General features: G+C 51.3%; 1 protein-coding gene across 2 annotated transcripts; it reads right to left on the bottom strand.

Annotated features, from left to right (window-relative positions):
- Positions 1 to 43: 43 nt before the first annotated feature.
- ZGPAT (zinc finger CCCH-type and G-patch domain containing) lies at positions 44 to 21,375 on the bottom strand. 2 transcript variants are annotated; one of them, XM_010365236.2, is made up of 7 exons: positions 21,273 to 21,375; positions 20,211 to 20,819; positions 2,923 to 3,056; positions 2,493 to 2,645; positions 1,450 to 1,569; positions 621 to 1,026; positions 44 to 404 (listed from the first exon to the last, which is right to left on the bottom strand). In XM_010365236.2, exons 2-7 carry the CDS (start codon positions 20,789 to 20,791, stop codon positions 266 to 268), a joined length of 1,533 nt encoding a protein of 510 aa, XP_010363538.1. In that variant the 5' UTR covers positions 20,792 to 20,819; positions 21,273 to 21,375; the 3' UTR covers positions 44 to 265. The 2 variants fall into 2 exon arrangements, with proteins under 2 accessions (XP_010363538.1, XP_010363539.1); XM_010365237.2 differs by having other exon boundaries at positions 47 to 404; positions 2,514 to 2,645.
- Positions 21,376 to 21,377: the final 2 nt, after the last annotated feature.

Genomic DNA, 21,377 nt, shown 5'->3' on the forward strand with positions numbered 1-21,377 from the left:
CTTCTCTCCCCAGAGACCCTGCAGCCAGCTGATCTCCACTGAATGACACCGTGATGAAATCACTTTAATGTCCTTGCCAAGGAAATGCCCGACACTGGCAGGTGGGCAAGAAAGTGTCCAGACAGGACCCTGCAGCCCCGTCTCCACTCAGCAGGGTCCGCACGCCCCAGGCCAGCAGGCTGGCCCCTCTTCGGGCAACACTGGTCTTCCTGAGGGCAGCGCGTGCTGGGGTCCCACACTTCGTCCATAGTGCTTGCGGGGTTCTCTAGAACTCAGTCATCTTCTTGTGGGTGTCTGCCTTCCTCTGCTCCTGCTGCAGGCCCGCTTCCTGAGCCCGGAGCTGCCCCAACTGGCGCTGGGCTCCTGCCAGCTTCTCCTGCAGCTGGGCTGACGCCACGCTATGCCTGCAGAGGGGCTCACCAGTCAGTGTGGGGTCCCGGGCCATGCTGCCAGCCCCAGGCTGCCATGTCCACTGCCCGTGTGCCCACTGCCCGTCTTCCAACATGCAGACCCCTCCTGGACTCAGCCTGACATGCTTGGGTCAGGCGACCTCCCGCAGGTGTCCTGGGGGCAGGGCCACCCTGGGTTTCCCTCTGCCCTGAGCCAGGCCCCACACGTACCGGCCAGCGTTGCGGGTGAGAGCCTCCTGGATGCTCCTGATATCCCGCTGGGTTCGCTCGATCTTCTCCTCGGTCTGGAAGAGCCGCAGGCTCAGGGCCCGCTTGGCGCTCTTGCTAGCATGGTACATGTCCTTGCTCCTCCTCCCCGCTGGGACTGCCCCAGCCTCTAGGGCCCCAGGAGCCTGGCCTTGCAGCTTTTCATTGAGGAAGTCAAACACATTCCGAGGAGGTGGGCGGCCCCCAGGCCGGGCTCCTCTTCCCCGGCACCTGGGGGGCTTGTTCGTGCCAGCCTTGCCAACCCTGGTCCGCTTCTGCAGTGTCTCCACACACTGGTCCAGCGACTTCCCTCGTGGCAACACTACAGCATGGATGGGCTCCACCCGGCCATCTGCGTGTCGGCCCAAACCTGAGCACAGGAACGGCAGTGCTGTGGCTGCCGGACCCCGGGAACCTGACGGCTGCGGGATCCCCGGAACCTGACGGCTGTGGGACCCCCGGGAACCTGACGGCTGCCGGACCCACGGGAACCTGACGGCTGCCGGACCCCCGGGAACCTGACGGCTGCCGGACCCCCGGGAACCTGACGGCTGCCGGACCCCCGGAACCTGACGGCTGCCGGACCCCCGGAACCTGACGGCTGCCGGACCCCCGGGAACCTGACGGCTGCCGGACCCCCGGGAACCTGACGGCTGCCGGACCCCCGGGAACCTGATGGCTGCGGGACCCCCGGGAATCTGATGGCTGCGGGACCCCGGGAACCTGATGGCTGCGGGACCTGGGCTGTGCTGCTGCAGCCTCTGCCCACTTCTCCAGGGCAGCTTGTACTCACCCTTGCCAAACTCATAGCCCATCTTGGTGAGGAGTCTGGAGCCTATGCCTCGCGTGTGCACCTCCCAGCCGGCAAAGGCAGAGCTGCAGGTCCCGGAGTCCACAGTGTCCGACCCCACCACTGCAAGAGAGGGACAGAGGGCAGTGGCCCGGCCAGGGCAGAGGACTATGCATGGTGACCTGGGCTCTGACCAATGAGCTCAGATCCTGGGCAGAGCCCCAACACCCCACCTCTGGGGCTCCGTGCTCTGTCACTGAGGCTGCTATGGGCATGTGACACCAGGCAGAGTGCATGGCAATCCCCACAGCCTCCTGCACCGTGGCCCCTCCTCCATAGCCCTCTCCTGCCCCTGCCCTTCTCCACCTTTGCAAGGCCGTGAGCTCCTCACCTGCCCTCACAGAGTCCTTGGTTTGGTCCTCCTTCACCAGGGACATGGGGCTTCAGAAACCACCATCACTGATCCCTGGGTACACCTTCAACATGCAGACCCCTCCTGGACTCAGCCCACCATGCTTGGGTCAGGTGACCTCCCGCATATACACACACACGCATACACACACTCCTCTGGAGAGCTGGACACTGGCCACTAGTTCCCATTCCCGAAGCTTCCACCCTGGCTGTCTAAACACAACCTCTGTCTGCCAGGATCCACCAGGCACCCAGGTCCCAAGTTTGAGAAGCCATGCAGAGGAGCTGCCCCTCTTGCACTCCAGGCCCCATCAGTTGGTCATTTTCTGTGACTTCCTTGGCAACTCCGGCGCCTCCTCTCCCATGGCCACAGCCATGACCATGGCCTCCCATCAATGAGACTGTAGCTGTTGTACCCACACTCCTTGAAGACAAAGGCCACCACGGATCTACCCCAGCCCTTCACTCGCACTCCTGTACCCCTGCCCCACACGGCCTCCCCAGGCACGGCTGGCGCCCTCGCTGTGGTCACTCTCTCCAATAGTTTGGTTAGATGGTCGGTGCCCTCAAAAGCCAGGAGCCTCTCAGGGTGACCCCACCTTCCTGGCTCCTGGGTTCCACAGCTGCTGCCATACCTCTGGCATAGCTGGAGTCACCTGTGCCATCGCTGTCTGAGTCGGACTCTGTGGCCTCTGTGCGCAGTGGGGGCAGGATGCCGTCCCCCTCCACCACGGCCTCCCTCAGCAGCAGCGAGTCAAACTTGACTGTGTAGTAGCCATTGTCCACATCTAGAGGCAGAGACAAGCTGCAGGTCAGCATCCTTGACAGCAGGTGCCACTGATGGGGAACCACCCTGGACATCAGGAGCAAGGCAGGGCAGAGGCTGAGGGTAGATGTGCTCATTTCGGGCCCAGAGCCAGAGTCCCAACACTCATCCCAAAGGAGGCAGGGAGCAGCCACGCAGGAGGCAGGGAGCGGCCGCGCAGGGGGCGGGGAGCGACCACGCAGTAGTAACGTGTGGAGCCTGGGAGGGTGTTCCCGGGAGGCCTCCACGGCCAGCCTCACCGGTGATGCGTGCCGCGTGCCAGAGGCCATCCTGGTGCTTGGCCAGACACGCAGAGCCGGCCTGCAGGGAGCTCAGGTCTGGGTCCTGGAAGGGGCGCAGCTCATCCAGAGAGACCACCTGCCCGTGGGAGAACCTGTAGACAGAGCCATAGGGGCCAGGGCTCAGACATGGGCCACCAGGGGCAAATAAACCCAGGAGCACTGACCCATCCGCCTGGGCACTGTCCTGAGGGAGCCAGACACATGCATATACACACATACATACACATATACACACACACACATATACACATACATACACACACATAAACACACACATATACACATACACACACACATATATACATACATACACACATACACACATACACATACACACACATATACACATACACACATACACACACACATACACATATGCATGCACATACACACGTGTGCATATACACACCTGCATATACACACATACACACGTACACACATGCACATGCACTAACGCATACGTGCACATACACACAGGTGCACACACATGCATATACACACGTACACACCTGCATATACACACGTACACATACACACACACGCACTAACACATGCATACACACATACATGCATATACACAGATACACGCATACATATATACACACGTACACATATACACATGCACACACATACATGCATATTAACATACACGTGTAGTCATACACATACAGAGACCCTCACACATGTATAAACATGCACTCACACACTCATGCAAATACATATGCAGTCATACATGGATATACACACGCACCCTCTCACCCACACACATGCACACACATGCACTCACCCACACATGCGCACACACATGCTCACACACATCGCACAAACGTGCCCTCACCCACACATGTGCACATGCACTCACACATGCGCACACACGCAGACTGTCACATGCACGAACATATACACCCATACACGCATATACACATACATGCACACATGCACACACATGACATGCACATATACACATACATGCATATACATACACTCTCACACTTGCATACACACATACAGTAGTCTCTTGGTATCCGTGGGAAACCCCCTGCGGACACCAAAACCCAAGGATGCTCAAGTCCCTTATATACAATGACATAGTATTTGCATACAACCTATGCACATCTTCCCATATACTTTAAATCATCCCTAGAGTCCTTGCAGTACCTGATACAATGTAAACGCTATGTAAATAGTTGTTATACAGTGTACAGATGCAGCCATCCTTTTCTTCCCCAATTATTTTCGACTCGAGATTGGTTGAATTGGTTATGGAACCTGCGGATACTAAGGGCCAACTGTACACTTTACACACGTATGCACATGCACAGTCTCTCACACACACAAAGGGCCTACTGTACCCTTTACACACATATGTACATGCACACACAGTCTCTCACACACACTCACACAAGGGCCTACTGTACACTTTACACATGTATGCACATGCACACACACAGTCTCTCACACACACCCCAAGGGCCAACTGTACACTTTACACACATATGCACACGCACACAGTCTCACACACACACACCAAGGGCCTACTGTACACTTTACGCACGTATGCACATGCACACACAGTCGCACACACATCACACACACATCTCACACACAGACACCCGCATTTTCTCTCTCAGGATGGACTTGGCTGCTCCAGAAGAATATGCCCCGTGTGTCCCATTGCCTCTGCTGGAGTCCCACTGCAGCAGCACCCTTTTGACAGCAGCTCCCACAGTCTCACTACTGCACAGAAAGCCACAACGCCAGTTCATCAAGGCAGAGGTGTTGGGGGTGTGCATGTGCTCCTATGACTGAGTCCTCCCCCAAACCAGGAGAACCTGCTTATGAAATAGCGGTGCCTTGACTTTCAGATATCAGTGAACCAGTAAAATTAAAACCAAAACCAAGACACAGAGAGAGAGAATGAAAAGGAAATGTGGGGACAGACAGGAGCGCAATCTTCAACTTTGCCAAATAAAGACATGAAAAACTAACCGCCATCCACTGCTGCCGTGCCATCGTTTCAAAAGGAAGTTTCTTTTAACCCCACAAAAGCAACAGAGTGGCCAGGCGCGGTGGCTCATGCCTGTAATTCCAGCACTTTGGGAGGCCGAGGCGGGTGGATCACGAGGTCAGGAGTTCAAGACCAGCCTGACCAACGTGGAGAAACCCATCTCTACTAAAAATACAAAAATTAGCCGGGCATGGTGGCGCGTGCCTGTAGTCCCACCTACTCGGGAGGCTGAGGCACAAGAATCACTTGAACCCAGGAGGCGGAGGTTGCAGTGAGCCGAGATTGTGCCACCACACTCCAGCCTGGACGACAGAGTGAGGCTGTCTCCAAAACAACAAAACAAGAGCAATTGAGGACAGGCCTTCAGCCCATGACATGCAGCCAGGGCTGTCTTTCCAGTGGGAACGGGTGGGCGGAGCAGAGTGAGGTGGGACAGGCAGTTTGTCTCATGGGTAGACAAAGGTGGCCTCGTACACCTCCCCAGGCCAGGATTTTGGGCAGTTCCTTCTCGTGCCTACTGCTCGTAGGCGCACAGTGCCCTGCCAATGACCATGGAGAACCAGGGGCTACAGGACTGTGCCTCAAATGCACTACAGCAGAGACTGGCTGAAGGGAAACAGAGAACACATTCAAAAAGAAAGGGCTAAACCCAGAGTGAATTCGATTAAATACGCCCCTTCAACACACGCATACGATCAATTAATCAAACCTCTTCTAGAATATTTGACAATATTAAAAGCCTTGAAATTTGTAAACTCTTTAACCCAGAAAGTGCTTCTATGATTTTTTTATTTTTTGTGCAGTAGAGCCTTGCTGTCTTGCCCAGGCTGAAGTGCATGGTGTGCTCACTGCAACCTCGACCTCCTGGCCTCAAGCAATCCTCTTGCCTCAGCCTCCCATGTGGTTGGGACCAGGGGAGTATGCCACTATGCCAACTAATTTTTGAATTTTTTTGTTGAGACAAGGTCTTGCCATGTTGGCCGGGCTGGTCTTGAACTCCTGGGCTCATGTAATCCTTCCGCCTCAGCGACATGATTGTTAAGGAGAATGCATGTAAAGACTTAACCAAAGACGAAAAACTTGGAAATAACCTACATTTCTAACCATGGAGAGTAGCTGAGTTAATGGCATATCCATGAACTTAACTGAAAACCAAAAGAACAGGCTAATTGATCAACGGAGCAAAGGAGAGCCCCAGCGAGAGCCTCCGTTACAGAAAGCCTCGCGTGCAGAGAAAGCCTCGCAGACGGGGCGCGGGGAGAAAGACCCCGGATTTCGTAAGAGAATCGCAGGTGGGGTGCGGGGAGAAAGACCCCGGATTTCGTAAGAGAATCGCAGGTGGGGTGCGGGGAGAAAGACCCCGGATTTCGTAAGAGAATCGCAGGTGGGGTGCGGGGAGAAAGACCCCGGATTTCGTAAGAGAATCGCAGGTGGGGTGCGGGGAGAAAGACCCCGGATTTCGTAAGAGAATCGCAGGTGGGGTGCGGAGAGAAAGACCCCGGATTTCACAAGAGAATCGCAGGTGGGGTGCGGAGAGAAAGACCCCGGATTTCGTAAGAGAATCGCAGGTGGGGTGCGGGGAGAAAGACCCCGGATTTCGTAAGAGAATCGCAGGTGGGGTGCGGGGAGAAAGACCCCGGATTTCGTAAGAGAATCGCAGGTGGGGTGCGGGGAGAAAGACCCCGGATTTCGTAAGAGAATCGCAGGTGGGGTGCGGAGAGAAAGACCCCGGATTTCGTAAGACAAAATTAAAAACTGGGTTTTCATACATTAAAGATCATTAAAGGTCCCAACCCAATTACCTGCCTCACAGCATTGACAGAAATACACTCCAGAGTAAGCAGAGACTAACCCTGAAAACAAGTAACATCTAAAACTAAAAGAAGCTTCAGAGTTTCAGCCACACCCAAGTAGAGAGGTCGCTGAATCGAATCTAGGCCGGGAGCAGTGGCTCATACCTGTAATCCCAGCACTTTGGGAGGCTGAGGTGGGCGGATCACTTGAGGTCAGGAGTTTGAGACCAGCCTGGCCAACATGGTGAAACCTTGCTTCTACCAAAAATTTAAAAATGAGCCAGGTGTAATTGGCGTGTGCCTATAATTATAGCTACTCGGGAGGCCGAGGCAGGAGAATCACTTGAACCCAAAAGGCGGAGGTTGCCGTGAGCCGAGATCGCATCACTGCACTTCAGCCTGGGTGATGAAGTGAAACTCAGTCTCAAAAAAAAATCTAAAACTAGACAAAATTATCAAAACTCACTGATTCAGAACTTTTCAGAGTTCGGGAAACTGACCAAAGCTGAGAACTCACTGGGAAGAGATCCTTCTTGAAAAATGATGGGCCTTGGGTCAGAACACTGGGAAGTCTGCAGCCTTTGCACCTGGGGCTGCCACTGGCTCCTACTCCTGAGTCAGCAAACCTGAGTGTTTTACCAGGTCAGGGCTGGCTGCAAAACCCAACACCAGCAGAGGTAGATGTGGGACAGAAGGCAAAACCCAGACCTCGTAGTTAAAAGTGGTGACTCGATAAACACAAAGAAAACTGATCATCTGGGGTTGTGATCCCAGCTGGAGTGAGCACTGGGCCAGCCAGATACTTACCAGGAAGACTCTGAAAATCAGAGAGCCACAGAAGGGCTCAGCTCTCCCAAGAAGGGCCTGGCTCTTGAGGAAACCACTGCAGGTGTTGGAGGAAACCACTGCAGGTGTTGGGAGCTCCAAGAGAGGCCAGAGGAAAGTGAAAGCAAAGAGAGAGGGCTGGCTGAACTCCTAGCGTGCTCTGAAACCCCACGGGGTGGCGGGGAGCCTTTGGATTAGGAGTGTTTGACATACCCTCTTGCCCAAATCAATGGCTGACCACTACCATATGCGAACACAGAAGCAATTGCTAAGAAGCCAGAGTAAAAAATAGAATTTAAGGCCGCGTGCAGTGGCTCACGCCTGTAATCCCAGCACTTTGGGAGGCCGAGGCAGGCGGATCATGAGGTCAGGAGATTGAGACCATCCTGGCTAACATGGTTAAACCCCATCTCTACTAAAAATACAAAAAATTAGCCAGGCGTGGTGGCATGCATCTGTAATCCCAGCTACTCGGGAGGCTGAGGCGGGAGAATCACTTGAACTTGGGAGGCGGAGCTTGCAGTGAGCTGAGATCCGGCCACTGCACTCCAGCCTGGGCGACAGAGCGAGACTCCGTCTCAAAAAATAAATAAAAAAATAAAAATAAATAAAAAATTAAAAAAAGATGCACATTGTCATCTCTAGAGCAACCACTAAGAAAATAACTTAAAACAGCATAGCTAAAAATTCAGCAACAGAGCTGGATATCACTAAAATGATGGCATCGGCAGCTCAAGGATCTGCCTCTCCAGCAAAGCAACTATTCAGCTGTCAAAACCGTCACAATAAACTTTTTTCTATTAAACTGTCAAAACCTCACAATAAACTTTTCTGGAACTCCGGTGTCTACGAACCAGATGATTGCTCAATGAAGTAAGACCCTGCTAAATTTCAGGACAGCTGGGGTATTTCTGCTTGGCCACTACTACCAGCTCACATGTGGCCACCAGGAAGGCAATCTGCGTTTCTGGTGTGGCTTGCTGGTGTCAGAAGGGATGACACAGAGCTTTTCTCAAAGAATCATGCTTATGCATTTGGACCTTTCTAGTATCTCCCTGAAGGGCTTGCCTTTGTTTCACCCCCTCAAACTCTCTCAGGGCTGGGGCAGCCTCCAGGGTGGTGCTGTTGAAGGCTTTTTTTTTTTTTTTTTTCTGAGACGGAATCTCGCTCTGTCTCCCAGGCTGGAGTGCAGTGGCCGGATCTCAGCTCACTGCAAGCTCCGCCTCCCGGGTTCCCGCCATTCTCCTGCCTCAGCCTCCTGAGTAGCTGGGACTACAGGCGCCGCCACCTCGCCCGGCTAATTTTTTGTATTTTTAGTAGAGATGGGGTTTCACCGTGTTAGCCAGGATGGTCTCGATCTCCTGACCTCGTGATCCGCCCGTCTCGGCCTCCCAAAGTGCTGGGATTACAGGCTTGAGCCACCGCACCCGGCTGCTTTTTTTTTTTTTTGAGATGGAGTTTCACTCTGTCGCCCAGGCCAGAGTGCAGTGGTATGATCTCAGCTCACTGCAACCTCCGCCTTCCAGGCTCAAACAATTCTCCTGCTTCAGTCTCCAAAGTAGCTGGGATTACAGGCACCCACCACCACGCCCAGCTCATTTTTGTATTTTTACTAAAGACGGGATTTCACCATGTTGGCCAGGCTGGTCTCAAACTCCTGACCTCAAGCAATCCACCCACCTTGGCCTCCCAAAGTGCCAGGTGTGAGCCACCGCGCCCGGTCTGAAGGGATTTAAAGGCAGGTATGACCTGAAGTTGCAGGAGCAGGGACAACAACAGATGGACAAAGAGTGGACAGAAAAGTCTAGGAAGGAAGAGGCTGGGAAGAGCTACATGAAGGTCTAAGGGCTTTGGAAACCTCCTGTTCATGCTTGGAAATCCAGAAGGCCATGCACACAGCGGGGGCTAGACAGGTGCTCAGAAACACCTGAGGAGGCCCCCAGCTTTCACCTCTGGCTCACCCTTAGGCTCCATGTGAGCGAGAAGTAAAGGGTGAGGAAGAGCCGTGAACAGCCTGGCGGGCACTGAAGGACTCGCCCCTGTACAGAGGCAACCTGGAAAGGATGGAAGATGCTCTGTATCCTTTTTTTTTTGAGACGGAGTCTCGCTCTGTTGCCCAGGCTGGAGTGTAGTGGTACCATCTTGGCTCACTGCAACCTCCACCTCCTGGGTTCAAGCGATTCTCCTGCCTCAGTCTTCCCAGTAGCTGGGACTATAGGCGGATGCCACCATGCCCAGTTAATTTTTGCATTTTTAGTAGAGACAGGGTTTCACCATATTCGCCAGGCTGGTCTTAAACTCCTGACCTCAAGTGATCCACCCGCCTCCACTTCCCAAAGTCCTAGCATTACAGGTGTGAGCCACCGCGCCCAGTCTCTTTATCCTTTTGCCGATAGACAATTAAAGAAATCTCTTTCAAAGCACAAGCTAACCACTAACCTAACAGAACAGAAACAAGCACCACTGACGGAATACAGTCTTTATTCAAAAAGGTCAGGAAAGTAACTAAACAAATGAGAAACGACAATCCACAACAAACAGCAACAATAGACCCTGCAGAGGGCGGAGGATCCGATTTTCAAAGTAACCACACGATCATCTTCAACTTGTGCAGGTTTCAACAAAACAGTACAAGGCGTGCAAAGAAACAAGTAAGTGTGGCCCATTCCCCGGAAATAAAGAAATCAACAGGCCGAGCGCAGCGGCTCACACCTGTAATCTCACCGCCTTGGGAGGCCAAGGTGGGATGACTGCTTGAGCCCAGGAGTTCAAGACCAGTCAGAGCAATGTAGCAAGACCCTGTCTCTAAAACAGTAACGACAACACAACCAACCAGGCATGGTGGCACATGCTTGTAGTTCTAGCTACTCAGGAGACTAAGGTGGGAGAATCACTTGTGCCTGGACAATTAAGGCTGCAGTGTGCCAGGGTTGTGCCACTGCACTACAGCCTGGGTGACAGAGGGAGACTTTGTCACACACACACACAAAATAGGCCGGGCACGGTGGCTCACGCCTGTAATTCCAGCACTTTGGGAGGCCAAGGCAGGAGGATCATAAGGTCAGGAGATTGAGACCATTCTGGCTAACATAGCGAAACCATGTCTCTACTAAAAATACAAAAAATTACCCAGGCGCGGTGGCAAGCACCTATAGTCCCAGCTACTCAGGAGGCTGAGGCAGGAAAATCGCTTGAACCCAGGAGGCAGAGGTTGCAGTGAGCCAAGATCAAGCCATTGCACTCCAGCCTGGGCTATAGAGTGAGACTCCATCTCAAAAAAAAAAAAAAAAAGAATATTAAAAAAAAATTTTTTTTTAAATAAAGAAATTAATAGAAACTGTTCCTGAAGAAGCCTAGACATTTGAATGACTAGACAAAAACTTTCAATCAATTATCTTAAATATACTAAAAAAAGAGGCTGGGTGCAGTGGCTCACATCTGTAATCCCCGCATTTTGGGAGGCCGAGGCGGGCAGATTACCTGAGGTTAGCAGTTCGAAACCAGCCTGGCCAACGTGGTGAAACCCAGTTTCTACTAAAAATACCAAAAATTAGGTGGGTGGCACATGCCTATAATCCCAGCTACTTGGGAGGCTGAGGCAGGAGAATCGCGTGAACCCAGGAGGCGGAGGTTGTAGTGAGCGGAGATTGTGCCATTGCACGCCAGCCTGGGTGATAAGAGTAAAACTCCATTTCAAAAAAAAAATTAATAACTAAATAAAAATAAATTTAAAAATAAAGGAAACCATGGATAATGAACTAAAGGAAAGCAAAAGAACCATGTCTAACCAAATAGAGAATATTAGTAAAGTGATAATTTTATAGAAAAAAAGAAAATTTTTTTGGTGCTAAAAAGTACAATAACTATAGTGAAAATTTCACCAGAAGCTTCAACAGCAGATTTGAGAAGGAAGAAGAAAGAAACAGTGAACTTGAGGACAGGTCAGCTGAATTTACCCAAAAGAAGGAGTAGAAAGAAAGAAGAAGAAAGAAAAATGGTCAGAGCCCAAGGGACCTGTGTTACACCACGAGGCACGCCAACACGGGCATGACGAAGCTCCAGAAGCGGCGAACAGACAGGAAGAAAGAAAACTAGCATCTCAAGATGCCTGAATAGTAGCTGAAACTTTTCAAATTTAATGGAAGGCGTGAATCTACACATCCAGTAAGTCCAATGAACTCCAAGTAGCTTATAAAGTCAGAGATCCACACTGATACATTACAATCAAACTGCTGAGACCCAAAGACAGAGAATTTCCTAAAACAGCAAGAGAGAAGTGAACAGTCAGTGTACAAAGGTTCCTCGATAAGATTAACAACCAATTTCTCATCAGAAACTATTGGGCCAGAAGGCAGTCAGAGGACATTTTTTTTTTTTTTTTTTGAGACGGAGTCTTGCTCTGTCGCCCAGGCTGGAGTACAGTGGTGTGATCTTGGCTCACTGCAAGCTCCGCCTCCCGGGTTCATGCCATTCTCCTGCCTCAGCCTCCTGAGTAGCTGGGACTACAGGCGCCCACCACCACGCTCAGCTAATTTTTTGTATTTTTTAGTAGAGATGGGGTTTCACCGTGTTAGCCAGGATGGTCTCGATCTCCTGACCTCGTCATCCGCCCACCTCAGCCTCCCAAAGTGCTGGGATTACAGGCGTGAGCCACTGCGCCTGGCCGAGATGACATTTTTAAAGTCTTGAAAGAAGGCCAGGCACTGTGGCTAACACCTGTAACCTCAGCACCTTGGGAGGCCAAGGAGGGATGATTGCTTGAGCTCAGGAGTTCAAGACCAGCCTGGGCAACAGTGAGACTTTCTCTCTATTAAAAAAAAAAATGGGGGAGGGGGGACGGTGGTGCACGCCTGTAATCCTAGCACTTTGGGAGGCCAAGGCAGGCAGATCACCCGAGGTCAGGAATTCAAGACCAGTCTGACCAACACAGTAAGACTAAAATATAAAAATTAGCCAGGTGTGGTGGCACATGCTGGTAATCCCAGATACTAGGATGGCTGAGGTGGGAGCATCACTTGAACCCGGGAGGCAGAGGTTGCAGTGAGGCAAGATTGTGCACCACTATTCTCTAGCCTGGGTGACAGAGCAAGACTCTTTCTCAAAAAAAAAAAAAAACAACAATTTTTTTTTTTTTTGGAAAATTTACAAATATGCAGAAATAAAGACACTCTTGAATAACTGATGAGTCGAACAAAAAAAAAAAAGGGAGATTAGGATATCTTGATATCAATGAAAATGGAAATACAACAGAACAAAACAGCCAGGTGGCAGGGTGCAGTGGCTCATGCCCATAATCTCAGCACTTTGGGAGGTCGACGCAGTAGGACTGCTTGAAGTCAGGAGTCTGACACCAGCCTGGGTAACAAAGTGAAACCCTGTTTCTGCAAAAACTTTTTTTTTCTTCTTTTTCTGAGATGGAATTTTGCTCTTGTCACCCAGGCTGGAGTGCAATGGCGTGATCCTGGCTCACTGCAACTTCTGCCTCCCAGGTTCAATTGATTCTCCTGCCTCAGCCTCCTGAGTAGCTGGGATTACAGGCGCCCGCCACCATGCCTGGCTAATTTTTGTATTTTTAGTAGAGACGGGGTTTCACCGTGTTGGTCAGGCTGGTCTCAAACTCCTGGCCTCAGGTGATCCACCCGCCTTGGCCTCCCAAAGTGCTGGGATTACAGATGTGAGCTACTGTGCCTGGCTTTTTCTTTTTTTCTTTATTTTGAGACGGATTCTCACTCTTGTCACCTTGTCACCCAGGCTGGAGTGCAATGGCATAATCTCGGCTCACTGCAACCTCCACCTCCCGGGTTGAAGCGATTTTCCTGCCTCAGCCTCCTGAGTAGCTGGGATTACAGGCATGAGCCACCATGCCCAGTTAATTTTTGTACTTTTAGTAGAGACAGGGTTTCATTATGTTGGCCAGCCTGGTCTCCAACTCCTGACCTCAGGTGATCTGCCTGCCTCCTCCTCCCAAAGTGCTGGGATTACAGGTGTGAGCCACTGGGCCTGGCCTCTGCAAAAACTTATAAAAGAAATTAGTTAGGTGCAGTGGTGTACACCTGTAGTCCCAGTTACTTGGGAGGCTGAGGCAGGAGGACTGATAAGAGTCCAGGAGTTCACGGCTATAGTGAGCTATGATCACTTCACTGCTCTCCAAACAGCAACAGAGTGAGCCTGTGTCTCAAACAACAAAACAACAACAAACAAAAAACAGTCTTATGGAATGCAGTGAAAGCAGTGTTTAGAGGGAAATCTGTAGCAGTAAATGCTTACATTCAAAAAGAAACACCTTGGCCAAGAAACATCTACTTGGGAGGCTGAGGCAGGAAAATGGCCTGGGAGGCAGAGGCTGCAGTGAGCTGAAATCACTCCACTGCACTCCAGTCTGGGTGACAGAGGGAGACTCCGTCTCAACAGCAAAAAAAAAAAAAAGAAGAGAAGAAAAAAGAGACATCTCAAATCAATAACTTAACTGTACACCTTAAAGAATTAGGGGAAAAAAGAGCAAATTAAACCCAAACCAGCAGAAAAAACGAAACAAAGGTTAAAATGGAAAGAAATGAAACAGAATATGGGAAAACAATAGAGATCAGCAACAAAAAAGACCAACACAGTTGACAAACTTTTAGAAAAACTGACCAAGAAGAAAAAATAGGCCATGCGCGGTGCCTCACGCCTGTAATCCCAGCACTTTGGGAGGCCAAGGTGGGCGGATCACCTGAGGTCCAGCCTGGCCAACATGGTGAAATCCTGTCTCTACTAAAAATACAAATATTAGCTAGGCATGGTGGTGACACCTATAGTTCCAGCTACTCGGGAGGCTGAGGCAGGAGAATTGCTGGAATTCAGGAGGCGGAGGTTGCAATGAGCGAGATTGCACCACTGCACTCCAGCCTGGGAGACAGAAAGAGACTCCATCTCAAAAAAAAAAAAAAAAAAAACAGAAAACAAAAAACAAAACAAAACTAGCTGGGCGTGGTGGCTCATGCCTGTAATTCCTGCTGCTCGGGAGGCTATGGCAGAATTGCTTGAACCTGGGAGGCAGAGGTTGCAGTGAGCCAAGATCATGCCACTGCACTCCAGTCTGGGTGACACAGTGAGATTCTATCTCAAAAAAAAAAAAAAAAAGAGATGACTCAAATTGCTAAAATCAAGAGAGAAAGTGGAGCTATTACTACTGATCTTACAGAAATAACTAGGACTGTAAAAGGATACTATGAACAATTGTAACAGATGAGATAACGTAAGACAAAACGGACAAATTCCTAGAAATGTGCATGCAAACTATCTCAACTGACTCAAGGCCGGGCGCGGTGGCTCACGCCTGTAATCCCAGCACTTTGGGAGGCTGAGGCAAGACTGCTTGAGCCCTGGAGTTTAAGACCAGTCTAGGCAGCAACGCAGGACCCTATACCTCTACAGAAAAATTAAAAAATTAGCTGGGCATGGCGGCTCACACCTGTAGTCTCACCTACTCAGGAGGATGAGGTAGGAGGATCCCCTAAGCCCAGGAATTTGAGGTTGTAGTGAGCCATGATCATGCCACTGCCCTCCAGCCTGGGTGACAGAACAAGACCCTATCTTTAAAAAAAAAAACGGCCGGGCGCGGTGGCTCAAGCCTGTAATCCCAGTACTTTGGGAGGCCGAGGCAGGCGGATCACCTGAGGTCAAGAGTTCAAGACCATCCTGGCTACATGGTAAAATCCTGTCTCTACTAAAAATACAAAAAATTAGCCGGGCGTGGTGGCAGGCGCCTATATTCCCAGCTACTCGGGAGGCTGAGGCAGGGGAATGGTGTGAACCCAGGAAGTGGAGCTTGCAGTGAGCCAAGACTGCACCACTGCACTCCAGCCTGGGCAACAGAGTGAGGAAAAAAAAAGAAAAAATTAGCTGGGTGTGGTGGCAGGCACCTGTGACCCCAGCTACTTGGGAGGCTGAGGTAGGAGAATCGCTTGAACCCGGGAGGTGGAGGTTACAGTGAGTCGAGATTGTGCCACTGCATTCCAGATTGGGTGACAGAGTAAGACTGTCTCAAAAAAAAAAAAAAGGAAAACAAGACCTTAGAGAAGCATCAAAAATAATACTTATTTAACCAAGAATGTGCAAGACTTGTACAGTACAAAACGCTGTCGAAATAAATTAAATACCTAAATAAATGGACAGATCTTTCGTTCATGAATTGGAAGACTTAATATTGCTTTTATCTTTTGTTACTGTTGTTGTTTAAGATGGAGTCTCGCAATACAAAAACCTAGCCGGGCGAGGTGGCGGCGCCTGTAGTCCCAGCTACTCCAGAGGCTGAGGCAGGAGAATGGCGTGAACCTGGGAGGCGGAGCTTGCAGTGAGCTGAGATCCGGCCACTGCACTCCAGCCTGGGCAACAGAGTGAGACTCTCTCTCAAAAAAAAAAAAAAAAAAAGATGGAGTCTCGCTCTGTTGCCCAGGCTGGAGTACAGTGGCATGATCTCAGCTCACTGCAACCTCCTCCTCCTAGGTTCAAGTGATTCTCCTGCCTCACCCTCTCATGTAGCAGGGATTACAGGTGTGCGCCACCTCCAACTAATTTGTTTTTTATTTTTAGTAGAGATGGGGTTTCACCACATTGGCCAGGCTGGTCTTGAACTCCTGACCTCAAGCGATATGCCTGCCTCAGCCTCCCAAAGTACTGGGATTATAGGCATGAGCTGCCAGGCCCAGCCAGAAGGCTTAATATTGTAAAGATGGCAATATGCCCCAAACATATCTACACATTCTGTGCAATCCACATCAAAATTCAAACTGTCTTTTATGCAGAATTGGACAATCCGATCCTAAAATTCATATGAAATTGCAAAGGATCCAGAAACAAAACAATCTTGAAAAAGAGAGCAAATGGTGAATAACTACCACTTCCTGAGTTTAAAACTTATTACAAAGCTATAATAATCAAAACAGTGTGGTACTGGCATAAGACATATACACCAATGGAAGAGAAGAGAGAGCTCACAAATAAACCCATATATGTATGGCCAATTGATTTTGGACAAGACAGTCAAGACCATTCAGTGGAGAAAAAGCATTCTTTTCAACAAATGGTGCTGGGAAAACTGGAAATCCTCATGCAAAAGAATGAAGTGGGGCCGGGCACAGTGGCTCATGCCTGTAATCCCAGCACTTTGGGAGGCCAAAGCGGGCGGATCACGAGGTCAGGAGATCGAGACCATCCTGGCGAACACAGTGAAACCCCGTCTCTACCAAAAATACAAAAAAAATTAGCCGGGAGTGGTGGTGGGCGCCTGTAGTCCCAGCTTCTTGGGAGGCTGAGGCAGGAGAATGGCGTGAACCTGGGAGGTGACAGAGCTTGCAGTGAGTGGAGATCGCGCCACTGCCCTTCAGCCTGGGTGACAGAGCGAGACTCTGTCTCAAAAAAAAGAATGAAGTAGACCCTCACCTAATAACATATACAAAAATTAACTCAAAATGGATCAAAGACCTAAATTTAACAGCTAAAACTACAGAACTCTTAGAAGAAAACATAGGTGAAAATCCTCATATGCATGGATGAGGCGATGGTTTCTTAAATCTGACGACAAAGACACAGGCAATACAGAAACAATAAATTGAACTGCATCAAAATGTAAAATGTTTGTGCATCAAAGGACACTGTATCGAGCGAAAAGACAACCCAGACAATAGCAGCAAATGTCTGCAAACCACGCACTTCACAAGGGATGAACATCCAGAATATATAGAGAAACCTGGGCCGGGCGCGGTGGCTCACATATGTAATCCCAGCACTTTGGGAAACCAAGGTGGGGGCACCTGAGGTCAGGAGTTCGAGACCAGCCTGGCCAACATGGTGAAACCCTGCCTCTACTAAAAATACAAAAGTTAGCTGGGCGTGGTGGCAGGCGCCCGTAATCCCACCTACTCGGGAGGCTGAGGCAAGAGAATCCCTTGAACCTGAGAGGTAGAGTTCGCGCCATTGCACTCCAGCCTGGGCAACAAAAGTGAAACTCCGTTTAAAAAAAAAAAAAAGTCCAACACAAATCCAAGAGAATTTATCAGTCCTGAATGGTGGCAAGGTAGGTGTCTGTAAGATGCTCCAGAAGCCTTCAGATCAGGCCTGATGCTGACACGGCAAGCAGCACCGGGTGGAGCAGGGGATGGAACGAGGGCGGGGGGCAACCAGAGCCCTCTGAGCCTCGAAGCCTTGGGCCACTCAGTTCTTCTATTCCTGTTTCCTCCCCTGTCAAATGGTGTGACTGCAGGGCCTACCTATGGGGCTGCTGCACAGATGAATGAATGTGTATGAAATTCTTGGAGCAATGCCTGGCCCAGAGGAAGCATCACAGGGATGTGTCAGATCTCTCATCAAGGGGATCGGGAATTCGAGATCAGCCTGGGCAACATGGTGAAATCCCATCTCTACAAAAAATACAAAAATTAGCTAGGCGTGGCAGTACACGCCTGGAGTATCAGCTATTAGGGAGGCTGAGGTGGGAGGATGGCTTGGGCCAGGGAGGCAGAGATTGCAGTGAGCCAAGATTGTGCCACTACACTCCAGCATGGGTGACAGAGCAGCGAGATCTGGTTTCAAAAGAAAAAAGACGAAGATACTCAAAGAACTAGAACTAGGGATGATTACGTGGTCAGCCAGAACTATTGGCTAAAAAAGAAAATTACCTACTAGAAGTCTTGGTAAATATTTCTTCTAAGAGGAAAGTAAACAGGAGCAAAAATAAAGCTTACAGAAATAGAGACATCACAGTAATAATTGTGGATATTTGAATATGGAAGAGGTATTACCATTAAATGTGTTACCATTTAATGTAATACTATTACCTATTACGGAAGTTACTCTTTTTTGTCCTCACATCGACTTGCACTTCCAAAAAGTTACTTTTTAAGTAATTTCCTAATCAGTTAGATTAGAGATACACTCTGAAGTATTCATAGTTGGAAAAACCCAGTAACTTCTAGAATTTGCTTTTTTTTTTTTTTTTTTTTAGGCGGAGTCTTGCTCTGTCGCCCGGACTGGAGTGCAGTGGCCGGATCTCAGCTCACTGCAAGCTCCGCCTCCCGGGTTCATGCCATTCTCCTGCCTCAGCCTCCCGAGTAGCTGGGACTACAGGCGCCCGCCACCTCGCCCGGCTAGTTTTTGTATTTTTAGTAGAGACGGGGTTTCACTGTGTTCGCCAGGATGGTCTCGATCTCCTGACCTCGTGATCCGCCCGTCTCGGCCTCCCAAAGTGCTGGGATTACAGGCATGAGCCACCGCGCCCGGCCGGAATTTGCTTTAAAATGGTCCAAAAAAGAAAAAAGTAGGACAGGGAGAACAAACAAAACAAGACTGGCAAAATGTGAATCAATGAGGACACTGGATGATGGACCGTGGATGATGGACCATGGGCAGTGATTATGCTAAGCTCTCTAATTTGAGGTAAGTTTGAAAATCTCCATAAAAGTAAAATTTTCAGGTTGAACTCTAGAGAATAAAACTAACAACAGGGCCGGGCGCAGTGGCTCATGCCTGTGATCTCAGCACTTTGGGAGGCCAGGTCAGGTGGATCACTTGAGCTCAGGAGTGTGAAACCAGCCTGGACAACATGACAAAACCCCACCTCTACTAAAACTACAAAAAGTAGCCAGACGTGATGGCTCACGCCTGTAATCCCAGCATTTTGGGAGACTGAGGCGGGTGGATCACGAGATCAGGAGTTTAAGATCAGCCTGGCCAAGATGGTGAATCTGTCTCTACTAAAAATACAAAAAATTAGCCAGGCATGGTGGTAGGCACCTGTAATTCCAGATACTCTGGATGCTGAGGCAGAGAATTACTTCAACCCGGGAGAAGGAGGTTGTAGTAAGCTGAGACTATGCCACTGCACTCCAGCCTGGGCGACAAGAGTGACACTCTGTCTCCAAAAAAAAAAAAAAAAAAGCAGGCACGGTGGCTCATGCCTGTAATCCCAGCACTTTGGGAGGCTGAGGCGCGGATCACGGGGTCAGGAGATCGAGACCATCCAGGCTAACACAGTGAAACCCCGTCTCTACTACAAAAATACAAAAAAATTAGCCAGGTATGGTGGTGGGTACCTGTAATCCCAGCTACTAGGGAGGCTGAGGCAGGAGAATTGCTTGAACCCGGGAGGCAGAGCTTGCAGTGAGCCGAGATCGCGCCACTGCACTCTGCTCAGGCTGGAGTACAGTGGCTCCATTTCCGCTCACTGCAACCTTGGCCTCCTGGGTTCAACCAATTCTCCTGCCTCAGCCTCCTGAGTAGCTAGGACCCCAGGTGCGCACCACCACGACCAGTTGAATTTTGTGTTTTTAACGGAGATGGGGTTTCACCATGTTGACCAGCGTGGTCTTGAACTCCTGACCTCAGGTGATCTGCCTGCCTTGACTTCCCAAAGTGCTGGGATTACAGGCGTGGGCCACCGCACCCGGCCACCTTCTGTGCTTCTTGATTTACCCCAGAAGAAAGACGCAGACGCCTGAACACAGCCACTGCTGTCACAAAGCATGCCTGCCCCAAGATGCTGAGACAAAACTGCAAAGCAAAGGGAGGGCCCATCCTGACCCGACCCTGTGTGCGTGCCCCTTACGCCCCAAGGTTGGCATCCTCATAACAAAGGGTTTTACCTGCAGTTCTCCTTGAAGCGGCACTTTCCCTCCAGGAAGAACGGGCACGGCTTCAGAGACTTGTGAGTGGGGTACAGGTAGAGCACACGGACACCCGCCGAACCATCCTCCGCCTCTTCCGCTCCCACAACCATGGCGTTGTGATATTCCAGAGTGCCCCATGAGCTGTAGTAGGGTGCGCTCACCTTTGTCCCACTCAGCTCTTCCTCGTCCTCTCCCTCTTCCTCCTCCTGCCCACCTGCTGCAGATTCCGGCCCCGCCTCTGCTTTAGGAACGGTCTCTGATCCGGACTCAGGGGCTGCTGCTGGTGCCTCCACCGCCTCAGTGATGGCCTCCCGGAAAGCCTGGTACTCAGCATCTTCCTGGCCCGCGCGCTCTTCGTCCAGCGCGGCCAGCAACTTGCTCTTCCTGACAGACACCAGGCTGGCCTCGGTGAGCTCGATGAGCTCCTTCAGGTCCCCCTGCAGCTGGCGCAGGTCCGCCTGCTCAGACGAATCCAGGCCGGCGCCCAGGGCCAGCTCCACCTGCTGCAGCTGCGCACGGTAGGTCTGCAAGGCCGACTCCAGGCTCTCCTCGTCCATGCTGAGACAGGGAGGCGCTGGACCAGGGCTGCGAGAAGAGAAGCCAGGTGAGCCCCACGTCTCGGGACCGGCCCCACGTCTCGGGACCGGCCCCACAGACTGCGGGCGGGCATGGGCACGGGCACGTCCCCTTTCCCTCGGGGAGACACCGGCTCAGAGGCACAGCTCCCAGCGCAGAGGTCGCAGACCGGGTACCCCCGCTCAGGCTCCGCGTTTCCCTTCCGAGCCGCCCTGGGCTCGCCGCTAGCCGGGTCCCGCGTCACTCCGGAGACCCCTCCCCGCGGGGCGCCCCGCCGCCCGGCCCTCCGCCGAGCCCACCCGCAGTGCCCGCTGCCTTCCAGGCCGGCCCCGCCCCCGCGCCCGGCGTCTCTGCCGTCTAGCCAGGGCCGCGTCCCCGCAAACCGCGGTCCCCTCTCCCCAGACAGGGCACCTCCCCCGTGCGGTTTCCCAGCCGCCGCCATAGAGAGCCCGCCAGCCTCACCAGCTAGAGCGGCCCGGCGCCCCCCTTTCGTCCCCGCCGCCGACCAGCACTTCCTCTAGAGCGCCGCCACTTCCGGAAGTGCCTGGCGCGCGGGGGCAGCCGGGA

Source organism: Rhinopithecus roxellana, chromosome 13, assembly GCF_007565055.1.
Source record: "Rhinopithecus roxellana isolate Shanxi Qingling chromosome 13, ASM756505v1, whole genome shotgun sequence".
Classification (NCBI taxonomy): domain Eukaryota; kingdom Metazoa; phylum Chordata; class Mammalia; order Primates; family Cercopithecidae; genus Rhinopithecus; species Rhinopithecus roxellana.

Excerpts from the sequence above, each read along its gene's own strand:
- ZGPAT (XM_010365236.2), bottom strand. The coding sequence starts at position 20,791 with ATGGACGAGGAGAGCCTGGAGTCGGCCTTGCAGACCTACCGTGCGCAG. Across the intron at positions 3,057-20,210 it reads CGCTTCAAGGAGAACTGCAG|GTTCTCCCACGGGCAGGTGG; the intron begins GTAAAACCCTTT and ends CTCTGTCTACAG. Across the intron at positions 1,570-2,492 it reads TGACTCCAGCTATGCCAGAG|TGGTGGGGTCGGACACTGTG; the intron begins GTATGGCAGCAG and ends CCTCTCTTGCAG.